A 15898-nucleotide genomic window follows, 5' to 3' on the forward strand; every position below is an offset into this window, starting at 1 on the left:
CTAATTAAATGGACAAGTCTAAGTTTACCTGTTTTAAGTCTAACTTTTGATTAATACAGGAAACATCACTTAGACCAGAAAGATGAATCATATCACTCCAGTCCTGTGGTCTTTACACTGGCTCCCTGTACATCAAAGAGTTGATTTTAAAACACTGCTGTTGTTATGAGCTTTAAATGGCTTAAGGCTAAACTACGTCTCGGCTCTTCTGGTACGAACCTTCAAGACATCTCAGGTCTGCAGGGGCAGGTCTTTATCAGCTCTTGCTTCTTTTAAATCAGACCTCATAACTGCCGTGTTTACCACTGCATCTAAGTGACTGATTTAATTGGATTGAAGGATTACTTTAACAACTTTACCTCTATCTCTGTTTTACTTTTTTTAACTGCAAATTTTGTCTCATTGCCTTCATGATCTATGTAAATCACTTTGACTTGCCTGTGTTGAATTGTGCTATACAAATAAAATTGCCTTACATCCTGTTTCATTTTTAAGATGAGTTCACCACTTTTGCAATTACAGTACTGTTTTTCAGCATTTCAGTAGGATGTGGTCAGAAATGTGATATATGGGTAAAGCCAGTTAGAAATTTCCAGAGTGACAAAAGTTAAACTCCCTTGTTCTTTCCAGCCCATCAATCTGTGGAAATCTTCAGCTGTCGTCTCTGTTTACGTATGCCAGCTTTCAAACAGAACCGTTTGCGTCAGGAAATGGGACTGAATCCCATTCTGAGATCTCTGTTCTCTGGTCTGCATCCTGCAGCGTGTAAGGCTCTTCTAGCATGAGGAAACAGAAGCTCCATGAAGAAGAAAAGTCTTTTACTGTTGGGTGCATCATAGAGTTATTTACTCCTTACGGGCTTTTTTCCCCTTCTGTTATGCCTTGGCGGTGCATTCTGTGGCACTGTCCTGCAAAAAGCGCTCTGAATAATGTCAAGTTAAGGATTATAGTCAAGCCCAGTCAGGAAAATGGCACTTGACATCTCTTGCAAATATTGCATTTACTTTTTCACCACTTTATCAGACACAGTATATATTTCCCAGGGTGACCATTTGATCCTTCATGCAGTAGAGAGTAAAAGATTTTAAGATGCTAAATCTGTGAAGTGGGATATAACAAGAGGACGCTTGACTTAGATTTTTTTTTTCTTTATAAATTTGATTCAAAGATATCTTCCCTTTTTATCCCGACAGGCTTCACTTCACTTGTTTTTTTTCCCTGAGACTCATTTAGAAGTATTTTCAATGACCCTCTGAGCTGATCAGTAGTTAGTCCACATGTGTTTTTCTCACATGCAGTAGAACACAAAAGTGAACAGTACATCAGATGTAAATGCTATTTCATTCAAAGACAGGGAATAACTGTAAATGTGCTGTGTGCCCACGTGATACACTCCCCCACATCACCACTGGCCTGCAGTGACAATGAAGAGTCCTTAGTGGTGCATGAACTTGTTTGTCTTGACTGGCTTCATTGGCAGCAACATTGAAGATGCTCAACACTTTTGTTTTCTTTCCATGATCATTTCTCAAATTACAGATTCATAATGTCAACTAAAAAGCTCTGACAATTAGATACATTTGAAGTACTTTCAGATTATCCACACTGGCTGTTTTAAACAGCACATTTATAGTCATTAATGGAGATGCTGCATCTCCAAGCTCTGAGCTTTGGAGGGTTGTGTATTTGGAGTTTTTTAATATACTAAACGTATAACTTGATTTACTGCATCATTTACAATAATAGTTTTGTTATGAGCCTCAGATAACACACATACACACACGCGCACGCTCACACATACGGTTCCCACTGGTTTCATGCGATGGTCAGTGATTTTTGCGCATGTCAGCGCATTATGAAAAATCTCTGAAGGTAATCACTGAATAATTTCTGTAATCTTGATGTATTTGTGTGTTATTTAGTCCCAAGGTTATGAATAACGTGCAGGGCTTTCATTTACTCCTTGGGTGAGAAAAAACTGCTCAAAATAAAGTTAACTACTTTTGGTGACACGCTCATACATTACACCAATCGCTGTGTAATTGCTTCTTTTGTCTGATAGTAATCTAAAAGGGGAGACACAAACAGAAAGAAATGCAGACTGTATTCTAAAGACATAGAAATACATATATTCTTTTTTATGGTGTTCTAAAACAAGCAAGACAATTGCATTGCCGGTACCTTTGACAGTGTCAGCAGAGAATAATATTATGAGAAGCAGAAATAAAGTGTGTTGTGAATTGTAAAGTGTAAATTTACCAAGAAAACATCTGACGCCCTTTGAAACAGTGTCTCTAGATAATGGCGATATAGCTAAACAACACCACGAGGATACGCTGCATTGTTAATAATTCATATAGTAAAAATATCAGTAAATGTAATATTAATTTGTGGAAAACATAAGTACACTCTCCGCCTCAGAAGCAAGTATTGCCCTTGTGGGTGTTTTGTCTAATTGTCGCCTAATCTCTTACATCAGCTTGCTGAAAATGTATGGCAGCTCTTCCGCGCCGAATTCTTGCTGCTGCAAGATGTGTGAGGATTTTTTCCTTGCACGTACTGACTGTTTCAGTTTGCCTTCTCTACATTTCAGTGGGATTAAACTGTGAATCACAAAACTGAATCATTTTATTGTTGAAAACCCCGCTTCATCTTCTACATAAACTCAAGCACTCCCTCTTTAATTGCTGAGTAACCCCAAGCTGCCCACTTCAAGGCATCAGAACGACTCCACTCTATATTTCCGCCACATCCGCAGTCTGTATAAGGGTCTCCTGAAAAGGTTTGTTTGGTCTGCATCAAACTTGATTATTGTTACGTAGGTGTTGTACGTCAACAGGGCAAAAAAGTTGTGTGAGGTCCATATGACATACATGTCATCATTAGAACATCTACACAACCACTCGACTATCTGCCTAAACTACTTTAAAAAATGTTCATTTTTGTGGTGGATTTCAAAGAGAGGCCCTTACAGTCTGGAGGGATAAACAACTGAATAAACAAAGCTCCCTACAGTCTGACCGCATTCAGTGGGAAATCATGATCATATTTAGCCAGCTTTGTGGGGGCTGTGTAGTGTAAGGAGTACACATGCATAGTGGTTCATACATCTTTTAACGTCTTAATGTCTGCCAGGGAGACCATTCTCTTTTAACTTAGCACTCCCATTGTGCAGTCCTGATGTGTAAGAAGAGTCATCCTTTAAATGTAATTCCATGTTCTAATTCTTTAAAACCGGACAGAAAAACTGCTAAAAAAAAAAGCCTTTTTGTTAGCTGCAGGGAAATTTAAATAATCCGAAAAGAAATGCATTTCTTTACATCGAATACTAAAGGGCTCAGTGTCTCTATCACACCGAATCACGCCTCCTTTTTACGAATTCCAGTACCAAACTTTACAAAATACTATTTGACAGCCCTGAGCACACATTTCTCCATAAGATCTCCCATTCCTTTATGTTCGCCTTTATTCCTTATGTTAGCCCTGAACTCACTACCAAAGTTCTTTTGAACAGAAAAAGGCTTTTCCTGGTCACATGAACTTTGACACCAACAGCTGCAAAAGCTCCTGCAATGAAATTCTTAGGTTCTTGAACCAAAACACCCTGCTCTCAGTCCTGGAGGGACTGTCATCACTTCATGTGAAGATGCTGTTTCTGTTTAAAAAGCAAAATATTAACAAAGAATCAGTTTAATGTGTCACTACTTTGACTCTTTCATATTCGTCTCAAGGTGCTTTTTCAAAGAGGATCAAGTGTTTGGTGTTAAAGTGTGTTGAGAAGGGAAAAGAAAAATGCTATTTTCAATGGGACATACATATTTCTCCAGAGAACTGTATATCAACTAAGGTGCCAACCTTTTACCAATAACATTTCACATACAATAATTAAGAAATATGTATGTAGGAGCAGCCTGGTCATACTAACTTTTGATACCAATAAATGAACAAGATAGGCTTTTCACTTTCAGTTAAACAGATAAAAATGATTTCCTTTCTAGATTTGGAACATTTTCTGTTGAAAAATACCTCAAATTGGTGATAGAAATTGACGTTCAGAATGTTTAAAATCCTATTCTGATCTCTGAAAACAGCTTTATAGTGTTAAACATTCTCTCATCTTTCTAACACCTCACTCCATGTTTAAGTTATGGCTGTTGAGTGCAAATGAGCTCCAGCTGAGTTGAGCTGAGCAGAATTTTTCTCATCAGTTTTCAGCATGCTGGCTGAAGCTTCACAGACCCTGGCCCTTTACATTAAAGCGAGTCCTCTGAATGAAAGGCGTTTCCAGATGCATCCCGTGTGTGGATATGAGCAGGGGGTCTTGGTTCTGTGTACCGGACTGAGAGCTGTGACAAACTTAGGATTATGAGACTGGCTTTTATTTGCACACACCAAAACCAGGCACAAATGAGCTAAGTCAGTCACACTTCACATTGCTGCTTGCAAAGTAGGGTCCCTCCCCCTCCCTGTCACTCCCTTCTTTTCTTTTTCACTTACTTTCATCCACTTTTAATGTGTGAAACTTTGATACCGAACATCCTATTTCCTGTGTTCTGGTCGGTTGGCTTTACATGCAGATGGGCTGGTAATTTGCATAGACTCAAAGGTCTCCCTTCTCCCTGATGCTTTCTGACAACGGAGCATCTATTCATCCTCTGTGTTAAGCATCGCTCCTAAGACATCGCCTGAATTGCTGTCTCATGGTGCTTCAAGTCTTGTTTTACACTGCAGGAGCTGCTGAGGAATTGGATTAAGAACACATTCCTTTAGAGAAAAGCTTCACAGTCAGTCGCATCTGATGGATAGTTCACTACCGTATCAAAGTTTGACACAAGCTTTTGCACAAAGTCACACCAAGTGCAATTTTAAGTCATGCTGAGTCCATATCACAGACACTTTTAGTTCTGTGGATTCTCTTATAAGTCAGTCCCACCTGGGAGACATGGAGAGAAACACTGGAGTGTATTGAGAGTGCACCAAGAGTGGCTTCTTATCCTCACATCACCTTAAGTGGCTGCTTTTACCACACTTCAACTGGCCGATCTAAGGTCTGTCTTTGGAGAACCAATTAGGTTTAAATATGTGCAAAAGCGGGACATAGAGGGTGGGGGGGCTGTTTTATTTTAAACTTACTCCACTTTGTCTCAGATGACACAAAGGTTGTTTTAACAGGATTTTGGGAATATTTTAACTGCAGTTTTGTAGTTTTGAAAGAAAACCTGTTGTAAGCAGAGCAGTGAGAAACACTAAAAAATAAGTGAATTTACCTGTAATAAACACCCACAGCCTCCCACTATGTAACCCCAGGTGTACCCCAGAATTTCAAATTAAGGACTGAACAAAAAAAGGAAAACGGTCATGATACATAGACAGTGACACACATGAGGCATGAAAGATGCAGATGAGGAAATGGAACACGAGCTGAAAGAAAAAGAAGATTAAAACTAGAAAACCATGGAAAAGTGACCGTAACAAACTTTGGAAATATATTCAAACTAATGTAAAAATACATTTTACATCCCTCATTATTCGACTGAAGAAGGGTGAACATCAACATATGATGTGCTGCAAGTGCTGCATTCAAATCATACAACTGTGGAGTTTTTGTCCAGTGGTTTCTAACTGAAGGTTAATACCATCTAAATGGGTCAAGAGTTTAATATGAGGTATTGTTGGAAAATACAGTATTTCTCCGTTACACTTATACATTTCTCAGATGAGAACTGAAATACTCCAAACTACTTGTCAAACCACCAGATCCTCTTGTGCACAAGCAATTTATTTTTCTTTGGAAGTGTTTCCTGAAAATTCATATGCACAACTACAAACAAATGTCTCCTGCCGTTTCCTGCATTATCAACCTGACCAAAACGCATTATGCTGCGTCTCCCATAATTACGCCGGGAAAAGCATCTCAGCGTTAGCAGCCCGTCGTCATTACAGGCAAACTGGTCGAATCAGTTGTCATTATCGGTCAAGCATATTTTCTGTGCATTTACATCAGACTTGTGTTGTCCCGAACTAATCATTCGCTCTCAGATGAGTTTTGATTTTCACTAATGAAAGGGGATATGTGAAGATCAACCAGTAATGAAAAGAAAATAGACACGAACAGCTGGGAGGAAGAACAGTAAGCCCATTTCTGATTGCATATAGTTTTAATCTCAATTCTTGCATAGAAATTTAAAGAATTTTAAGTACTTTGTTGTTCATAAAAGACTAAATCTATCATTCTCTTCAGCACTTTGCACGTGTTTTGGCAAACTTGTGGAAAAAAAAATAAGCACAATAGTTCCTCATCACTACCAATGAACTTATTCTCTGTGAAATTATGATTTCTTTCACATCAAACATTATTTCAGTGTTTGAGCCGCTGCATGCAAAATTATCCATTCAAGTATGAACATTTTCCAGGCAAACTCTAAAAAAACGTAATGCCACCGGTTAAATCAGCCAATCACCAGCCAGGAGGAAAGAATAAAGTAAAAATCACTACTTTGGTTATAATGTATGAAGCTTGCTTGCTGCCAAATCCTTAAGTTTTGAAGTCAGCAGCTACATGCTCACAGAAAAGGATAAAGAGGTATAATAACGCCTGAGACATAAGAGAAGAAGAAGTTAAAGGCTTTTCCTCCTAATAAATCAGGATCTGAAAAAGACAAATAAACGTTTTCACCAGCACAGCTCATGCAGTCTCAAAGCATTTACTGGCATTTGTCAGCTCTGATCTCCCATGAAGCAGCTGTGATGATTGCACTCATAGTTTTTAGAATCTTAAGACTCTAAAAGAGAAAGAAAAAATAGCTAAACATTTTTTTTTACATCAAAATGTATTTAGACTACAGCTGTACTGGCAGTTTAATTGACACCGTCTTGCCCGTCTGACCTGCTGCTCATGACATAAATACATACTTTTCAATCATAAAGCATGCAAGTGAGAAATGCCCTCACCTTTTGCTGTTATTAAAGATGATTCAAGAAGTGCTCAAAAATGACAGAACAACCAATAAGGGGGAAAAAGGATAAAAAGTTGGACATGTATTGCTCTTTGAGGCTCATCATTTATCTTTGCTTTTTGTGACTAATTGTATAACTTTGGAGTTGAAAAGGCATTAGATGAGACCTGTAATAAGGGACAATGGCTCTTTGGTGAAACTGTTAAAAAAAAGTGGATATATCATCATCAAAGATTATTTAACCGCACCAAAAACATCGGCATAAGAGATGCTGAACTAAGGCCCGACTGATAAACATTGAACTAAGATGAGATCAAGCTATCTGGATATCTTTTAGGAAAATGTTCGTATATGATGACCAGTTTAATAATAAAACGAATAATAACATTTCCATGACAACAGACACGGTTGTGTTTTCAAAGGGGCTGCACAAGTCATTTAAAATGAAGTTCAGCTTTACTAAAATTCAAATTTCAGATATGAACCTGGAAATATGTGTGAAGTAACTTGTTACTTCTAAACTCTTTAGCTGACATGTCAAAATAAGATGAAGAGCTTGGGATGCATATCAAGCTACATCCTGCATTTATTCATATATGAAATCAAGAGCCGAGCACCACCTCAGCTTCTGATTTGTACCCTAACATTAAACACAGACACGCTCCCTTACGTTGCTCATATATAATTTGCAAGACCGATCAAAGTTGAGTTACGAGCGGCAAACACACTGCAAGTCTATAACATTATTTTCTTCCAAATATCATTCCAGACAATGTCTTGGTGTGTTTGCTGCACCACCAAAACACACACCATTACATTTGTGCTGTGATTATGAAGCCTCTATTCATTGCCTCTTTTATTACTGTTATTATTAATGAATCAAGCAAGGCGTGAAGCCAGGACAGATAAGTTAGGGGGTATGTGGGGCAGGCTAGAAGTGGTAATTGCTGGTGTAACAGTGTGTGCAGTCCCGCGGTGGCCTCGTAAGCGACCCGCTTTATTAGATCGGCCTGTATCGATCCTCGCCGTGCCGCGGTGACTAATCTCCAGGCTGGGAGAGGGAGAGCGCGGATCGATGAGCCTGGATTCAATCATGTCTGGAAACAGAGAAGGTAATTTATTGTAATCACCAGTGCTAAATGGAAAACGTGAGAACAACGCGCCCGTGAGGTCCACAAGGAGAACTGCAGCACAGATTGAAAGAGATTCCGAGTTAAACAGGCTGCAGTCTCTGGATTTTCACTGAGACACAGAATAATATCAGCCTGCTGGGTGACCTTCAGCACTGCGTCCATGCTAGTGCCCGCAGAGTCTCCAAAACCTGATTTTCTCACCTTGACAAAAAGCCTTTTCGCGTAATTTACAAATGCAATTTGATAGCAGCAAACTCTCTGAGTAGATTATTTGATTTAGAAACAAGACGAATGGATCCATAAATAAAACAAGCCAAGGGCTGCATTTGAAATCCTGCAGATTGTTAACTGTATGCGAGAGCCCTCTTAAAGGAACAGGACAATAACAAAAACATAGACAGGCTGATGTTTTATTCAACAGGACGGCCAACACACGAGAAACACACTTTCTGTGCTGCCTCATCCGTGTCAGACACGGTCAGGCTTTAGTAAAAACTCACAAGATGAAGCGAAATGCCTTTGCTTTGAGTTAAATGTGGATGGTAATCAGACACCTGAAAAAAAGACAAAAGGCTCCATGAGCAACAGGTGATGTGCTAAGAACAGAGACCACATTAGGCACGGGAGTTTCGCTCCTCCTCTTCGTTTTCCAGGAGGTAGGCTGGTTTGTACCGCGTCACTCCTCTCTCATCCACCATCTGCAGCGCGGCGTTCCGGCAGGTGTTGTCCATGCTGCCGAGTGACGTGTACCTGCAGGTGGACAGAAGCGGGACACCGAAAGGTTTCCTATCATGCTGTTCATACCACAAGCAGGCAGAAAGGATGCGGAATATTCTTACCCTTTATCGTAGAGGACACAGTAGGGCACAAACAACGTCCTCAAAAATGACCAGATGTCATGATAGGTCCAGTCCTGTAAGAGTGGGAGAAAGTATCGAACTGAACTGGCTTGCAAATGACTCCCAGCGTTGTTCAAGCTAGAGTAACTCATTCTCTGTGGGGATCTCTGAGATGTGCGCATGATGAAGAGTTACATGCATGACCTTAATGAGGTAGACAGCAAACCAAGCAGATGACACCGTCTTTCATCTGCATGTTTATTCGTCAAAACTGACTAAACACATGAAAGATCACCGACAACAGAGATCTCATTATGGAAATCTTACAGAGTTTGATGAATTTCAGAGCAATAGTGATACAGTAACTTCTGTTGTAAGATACGGGCTCAGATTTGCATTTTGTGTTGGTGCTGCATCAGAAAGCAATATTAATACTGCGGATGAGGACTGTGTGAATGTGTTGAGGGGGGAGGGGCAACTACTGGGTCCAGAACTTAACAAATGAAGTTCTATTGTTGGGCTGCGGATTACAATGCAGGTAGCATGATGAATGCCACTACATTCACTGCCAGAAACATTTCCCACATAAAAGCTAACAGGGGTTCTGTTTGCTTCCACATATTTATGGGACTCCTTTAAAAACAGAAGTCAGAAGGGGCTGCGCTACTCCGAAAGCTGTCAGACTTTCTCTCGACAAACATATAACAAACATAACTGGTGTGTCGGTCTTACCAGCAGCGGGTTGACTCTCATGTAGTCTGGCCAGCCGGGGTCAGTGGGACACATGGGCGTGAGTGTGTGCGAATAGGGGTCACTTCTCCTGGTCCCCATCAGGACAGCTTTCAACTCCGGCTTTCTTTCCTGCACCTCGTTCAGTGCCTGCCGAATACTGCCCTCCACAGAGATCAGCTCCAGGTCATATCTTTGGGAGACACGTTATGCAATTAGGAGCTATAGTGTGCAAACGGAGAGGGTCAGGATAAGCTTTTTTATCAGAAAAACCTCGATACCAATTCAATTGAATACGCAAAATGATTGTTTTCCGACGTAAATTGGGAATTTCCCCAAACAGGCTCCAATAAAGTGACAACTCACCTTTTTGACGTGTCTTGGAGGAATCGCTCCATTTCTGGGAACGGAGATACAATACGGATATACAGAGCTTTCACCTTCTCTTTTCCATCTGGATACCGCCTGAGAGTGGCAGACAAAGTGGACGTAGAAGGCAAATAACTTATATCATGGTAAGACGTTCACACAGTGCAGAAATGATCTCGTTATGCAGTCGGTTTCCATTTTTTCATCTCTTATCTCTCCGGTCATTTTTTATTATTTTTTTTTACTGTCTCCATTAAACAAATCCTTGTCCTCCTGTTACCGTTTCATTGCAGCGTAGTAGAGATGAAGCAGAGCTGTGCAGTCTTTGCCTCCATTGAAGCCAACGCAGATTTGCTCAGCGGAATACTGATCCAGTGCAGCTTCTATTGTTTCCAGTGCAGACTTAACTTTGTTGCCCAGCGCTGTGCCTGCGGGAAGAAATCCACAGTGAGAGGACGTCTTAGAGTGAATGTACTCAAACGCTAATGGCCGCATTTTAAGTCATCCCTCGTTTAGATGTCTAATTCAGAGTCAAATTAACTGCTGATAGTTTATCATGTCGAAGTCATTGATACATCGTTTTCTTCTCTATTCATTCTCACAGCAATGTTTCTTTTTATACTCCACCATAATTTCCCAACTAAAATTTTTTTTTTTTACTTCCTTCACTGTGACAGTTCTTTGTGATACCGCTTCCCGCTCTCACCGTCGTTGGATAGTTTGTACACGTCGACAGTGGCGATGGACACCGAGTCTTTGACTAAGGACACCACGCTACCCTTGGGTAGCTCGTCTATCAGCTGGAGTCGTGCTTTGTCCACTTCCTCCTGGCTGTCTGAGTCCAAGACAAGTTTGACTTTGCTATAGTTGCTCAACCAGTCAGGGTAGGAGCCAAGAGCCACCCTTTTGCCCCAACTGGCCTGCAGTTTGGTCAACACAGGTGCAATCTCTGTTTCTTCTACATTGACAAATACCTGAGGATGAGAAAAGGAAATTAAAGTCAGCAAAGCTGCACTGTTAAAACACAGATTGTAGAACTGTAAATCATTCATATGGCCACTGTGTTACCTGACGAGAGTGGAAAGTGGTTCCGGCGGCAGAAAAGAGGTGCTCCAGTCCAGTGAACGACCTCTCCATCAAAGCTGGGATTCCAGGAAACACGTACACATTACGCACGCTGACCTATGACAGGGTAAGCAAATGATCACGTGAGCATAGATATGGTCAAAAGTGGCCCAAACAAGCCAAGTCAACACAGCAGTGCTGATATATATCGATTAGAAGTGAATATCGATCACTTACAGCTTGGTTTTTATTTCATTTCTGTTACGTTAGTCACCTTTTCCTGGGTTCACTTACCACCGGGTAGCGCTGTGGTTTCCCAGTCTGAGGGTCAATTCCAAAGTTGAGTTTAGTTGAGCGAGGCACCGTGGCCAACTTCATAGCCGGACTGTTTTTGTCCGTCACCCCAAAAAATTCTTCAACCAGCTTGGTGAGCTCAGGATGGAGATACAACTCCTCTTGGAACGCCATGGCAATGCTCTCCATGGTGACGTCATCATGAGTGGGGCCTACACCCCCTGATGTAAAGAGGTGTGTATATTTTGAGGAGAGGAGGACCACCTCTTTGGCTATGACTTCTTGTATATCTGGTATGACTGTGATGCGCTGCACAGACACACCAAGTCTCCTAAGTGCTCGTGTTAGAAAAGTGCTGTTGGTGTCCACGGTGTAACCCTGAAAGAAACGCACAGTTAAGTTTCCACTCGCACTTAGGCATCAAATTCAAGGGCTTTTAAAAACTTCAAGCTCCTGCTTGATGAAATTCAAGGACTCAGAGTGGGCATATTGTGAGGGTAAGACGTGACACTGGACACGATCAAAATACTTTCATGGTTAAATCATGTCAAGTCAAGAAGAAAAGAAAGAAACTGTCATTCTGAGAGAAAGCAGCACTGCCACATCAAACAGCCATCACAAGGTTTTCCTGGACTTATGAAATGTGACCACGAGACGGGATAAGAGGCCATATGAGTCCAAGCATACTGATGAGGGAGCATATGTTAAAAATATCCAATACATTCGAGTCCTTAAAGTAAATGAGAGGGAGGGGTTCCACAACCCTTCAAAGAGCGGGGCACTGTCACTCACACAGAACCTAAAAGTCACATTAACATGAATCACCTTGAGAATCTCATCTCCAATGATGAGAATGGCTGCAGTGGGAGCGTCACCGCTGGCTGCAGAGGACGAGCTGGAGCCTGCGTTGTTAGTGGACATGGCTGCTGTGCTCAGTTGCGCTGCCAGTCTCCTCACGCGCACCGCTGCTCTGCTCAGATTGGGTAAGGAAAAGCTGAGAAACACAGAATAAAAATCACTGAACACTGTGACGGGCAAAGTGTCAACATTAGTCTCTCTGGTCAACAGAAAGCTCTCAAGCTAAGTATATATATAAAATATGACGTAAAGTATGTTAAACAAACATTTTATTGTTCTCTGTATTATGCGGAATACGTTCATACTCACAAAATGCTCCCGTGTAGTCAAACTACCATGTGTTGGTGTAGCTTCTCGATCAGCCAGGTGATGGTAATCCTAAGAGCTCGAATGGAAGGCAAATGGACTTCTTCTCTCCCCGACAGAAAGCAAGAACTGAGGAAACCTTTCAAATGGGGGGTGAAAATGTCCTCAAAAACCAAGACAAGGAGTCCAGTTGCCTTTCATTCAAGCTCTTACAATTACAAACACTCAGCACAGTTCCATGCACAGCGGGGTCGAGCTACAGTTACAACACAACTGGGCTATTTAACCCGACACCGTCAAGACATTCTGCTGCTTCTAACTCCCTCTGTAGGGGATCATCGTACGTGTAACTATAGCTAAATTAACCGCACAGACGTTGTGTTTAAGTTACCTTGTGTGTTGATTTTGCAAGATGGATACTGTGGTTATAAAATCTGGATTTTATTAGAGCAGAGTGACAGTCTGGAAATGCTTCGACGTCTTAAAGGGATCATTTTCAGTCACGTTTTCTGAAGTGTTTCCCCATCTGACAAAGAAACTGTTTACATGCATTTTAAATGTTCGGTTGAGGTGAAACCAACACAATAGTTTTTTTTGGGGGGGGGGTTGTATTTCTTTTGCCATGTAAACGTGCTTAATGATGCTTACATCAACATGGATCTGCATGGACCATCCAAAAATGTTTCAATCAAGCTCAGGCCCTCCTCTCCTTCATAATTCGCTTCCTATCAGAGGGTGTCTTGGAAAGAGGATGAAAGAACAGAGTAGAGACAGAAAAAAAGGGGCAAAGAGGTGGAGAAACTGTCAAAAGTTTGTGCATTTCAGCTGCATAGAGCTTACTCGGCATCATCTACTTTCAAGGTGTGGAGTTGGAGTATTTAACATATTGCCCTCGGATTAAAGTAAGTTTATCTCTGTGGAATATTAAAACCTGTTTTAAATGTGGTCTTTTGAAGCAGGTACGACACAGCTGCAGGATAACAGAGGAAACAAAGACAACGAGGACACTGAACTCCAGAGTAAATGACTGAAGAGGTAAACACTGCTAAAACATGCTGAAATTAAGCTGATAAAGTGGCTGTCGTGGAACACGTTAGAGTGGTGGAATGTAGCCGAGTATCGTTGCTTTAGTGAAAGATACTGTACTGTACAAAAAAAACAAAGTTCTCTGTAATTTCCAAAAAACATGTTTCAACTACACTACATTTCTGTAAAAGTGCACGTTACTTTACAAATAAAAATGCGGACAAGCAAAATATTCAAAAGGGTTATGCTTCTGTAGTGTAATGCAAGTCTGAACTGTTACTTAATTGACTGCAGATTAATTAGAAACTATTAAAATAATCTTTAACAACCCATAATGATAGTAACAGTTATGGTCTGGCATTGCTATTAATGCATGGATAATGACAATGTCATGACACCGGAGTCAGAGGGACTGTTTCTCTCCAAAAAGTTGCTTTGGTACATTAAATTGACCTCATCGCACTTGCACAGTTTTACAGTAGTGAGACTTTAAGCTGCAGAATATTGAGCTATAATCGAGTCATTTTAGACCGCAGTAATACTTTTCCTTGAGTAACATCTCTGTCCCCGATCATTATGAGGAACAACTCTTTCGACATGTGTGGAAGTGAAGAATAAAAGAGCGGTTTTACAGGACTACTGGACAGGAGCCAGTTGATGCAGCGCTGGTGACATGCAGGACTCTCAAGCCTGACCCCATGGCCACACTCTGGACTATCGTATGATAAACTGAACCTTCAGTAGTACACCTTACAATACAGTCTTAAATGCGGGACATGCAAGTTAATAGACAGGACGAAATCAAATCAAACAAATGTCCATAAATGTACCTTTGTAACACAAACCGTTACAGTCGGAATGTCAATGGCAGCGTTCTGTACTTCTATGACAAATCTGAGCTGTGATAAGACTCCTTGCTAGTTTACTTTACCCTATCTGAGGGACACAGGCATCAAACTAAAAGTATGTTGGTATTCAAGTAGACTGACTAACTCCACTACATGTTGTCTATGATTTCCCTTGCTACCGATGTACATTTGATAAACAAGCTGTTTTTCACAATTAAAACCGGGGTAACTTACTACAAGACGCATATGTCCTCGTTACGTATCCTTACAGCTGTGACGACAAGTGACTCAAAAGTTACAATCCAATCGTAAAGGAGATTATGTACCAGGACTTGTGTGAGAGCCAATCATATTTAAGTAGGTGGGATTTAGTAGTCAGCAAGCCTAAATTACCGGAAACCCTATGTAGTTCCTCGAGCAGTGTTGTTATATGTAATTATATGTTTCTTATACGATGTAAAATCACAGAGTGTTAGCTAAACTCCTGGTAACGATATGTAGTCACTCAGCATGTCAACAGATAAAAAAAAAAAAACGTTGTTACGAGGGATGGAGCTAGAGGATGCAACATAATTGTAGGAAACAACTTCTTCTGCTTGAATATAGACAGAAAAGTGTAACTCGCGTACCCCCTGCTGGCAGGAGGAGTTAAGTATTTCACTTCGCTCTCATTTGTGTACCACTACTTTCTCGACCTGCGGGTGGAGCATTTTGGCTTGTCAAGCGTTGTTTTCAATATAAAACCTTGAACTCATAGTGATATAAGAATATCTCATTAACAATAAGCTTCAATATTGATAAGTTTGAAATATTCTTCCATCAGAACATTTAAAATCTTTCTCTCTTTTGAGATTTTATTTTTTCTCACCTGAAGATGATTCTTCCTTCTTTGCTATTTCTTTGTCACGATGGGGTTAAGTGGTAAGTTTGCCTGTCAGTTGTATTTTTCACTTTTCAGGAAAATATGTATGGAACTTAGCAGAAAATCTTCTTTTTGGTGATATACAGCCGACGAAAGCTTTAAAACTACCTGGAATTGCATCATAGGACATGATTATAACAAGCAGGATGTGCCATTTGAAACGCAGATGCACAGTATAAAAGTAAAAATATATGTAATATAGATAAGTAGGTACATTTCCAACAATAACAACAACACTACTAATAATAATAATTCACTTCACTGCTGTTATTGAAACATCTGCAGGGGATTGGGTATATGTATGAAGTGTCGGCAACAAACTCGTGGAAGAAAACAAAAAGACAGGAAAACAGCTGTTCTTCTGTTGTATTTATCCTCTTTAAATTACACATCAGCTCTAACCTTTTGGCTCGCAATCTGGGACTTCCACTTTTAAGCAATCTGCAGCCACTAGGCCAGGTGCAAAGCAGGGCCAAACACACACACACACACACACACACACACACACACAAGATCCGCGGCCAGATGACGTTGCCATTTGTTCGCGGAAGTG

The 15898-nt window shown here is 40.6% G+C and overlaps 1 protein-coding gene across 3 annotated transcripts; it reads right to left on the bottom strand.

Annotated features, from left to right (window-relative positions):
• Nucleotides 1-8485: 8485 nt before the first annotated feature.
• Nucleotides 8486-14754, bottom strand: flad1 (flavin adenine dinucleotide synthetase 1). 3 transcript variants are annotated; one of them, XM_072394240.1, is made up of 11 exons: nt 14658-14742; nt 13198-13288; nt 12211-12379; nt 11386-11763; nt 11095-11208; nt 10733-11000; nt 10307-10454; nt 10024-10122; nt 9661-9850; nt 8929-9002; nt 8486-8839 (listed from the first exon to the last, which is right to left on the bottom strand). In XM_072394240.1, exons 2-11 carry the CDS (start codon nt 13203-13205, stop codon nt 8704-8706), a joined length of 1584 nt encoding a protein of 527 aa, XP_072250341.1. In that variant the 5' UTR covers nt 13206-13288; nt 14658-14742; the 3' UTR covers nt 8486-8703. The 3 variants fall into 3 exon arrangements, with proteins under 3 accessions (XP_072250341.1, XP_072250342.1, XP_072250343.1); XM_072394241.1 differs by lacking the exon at nt 13198-13288 and having other exon boundaries at nt 14658-14754; XM_072394242.1 differs by lacking the exons at nt 13198-13288; nt 14658-14742 and adding an exon at nt 12553-12875.
• Between the last annotated feature and the right edge of the window lie 1144 nt (nt 14755-15898).

The sequence above is a fragment of the Leuresthes tenuis genome, unplaced genomic scaffold (assembly GCF_036924035.1).
Source record: "Leuresthes tenuis unplaced genomic scaffold, fLeuTen1.0.hap1 SCAF_10, whole genome shotgun sequence".
Classification (NCBI taxonomy): domain Eukaryota; kingdom Metazoa; phylum Chordata; class Actinopteri; order Atheriniformes; family Atherinopsidae; genus Leuresthes; species Leuresthes tenuis.

Bases quoted from the DNA above. Each gene is read 5' to 3' on its own strand.
- flad1 (XM_072394240.1), bottom strand. The intron at 11,764-12,210 runs GTGATTCATGTT...CGTTTCTTTCAG, and splicing joins TTGGAGATGAGATTCTCAAG to GGTTACACCGTGGACACCAA. The intron at 9,003-9,660 runs GTAAGACCGACA...CCACTCTTACAG, and splicing joins TGAGAGTCAACCCGCTGCTG to GACTGGACCTATCATGACAT.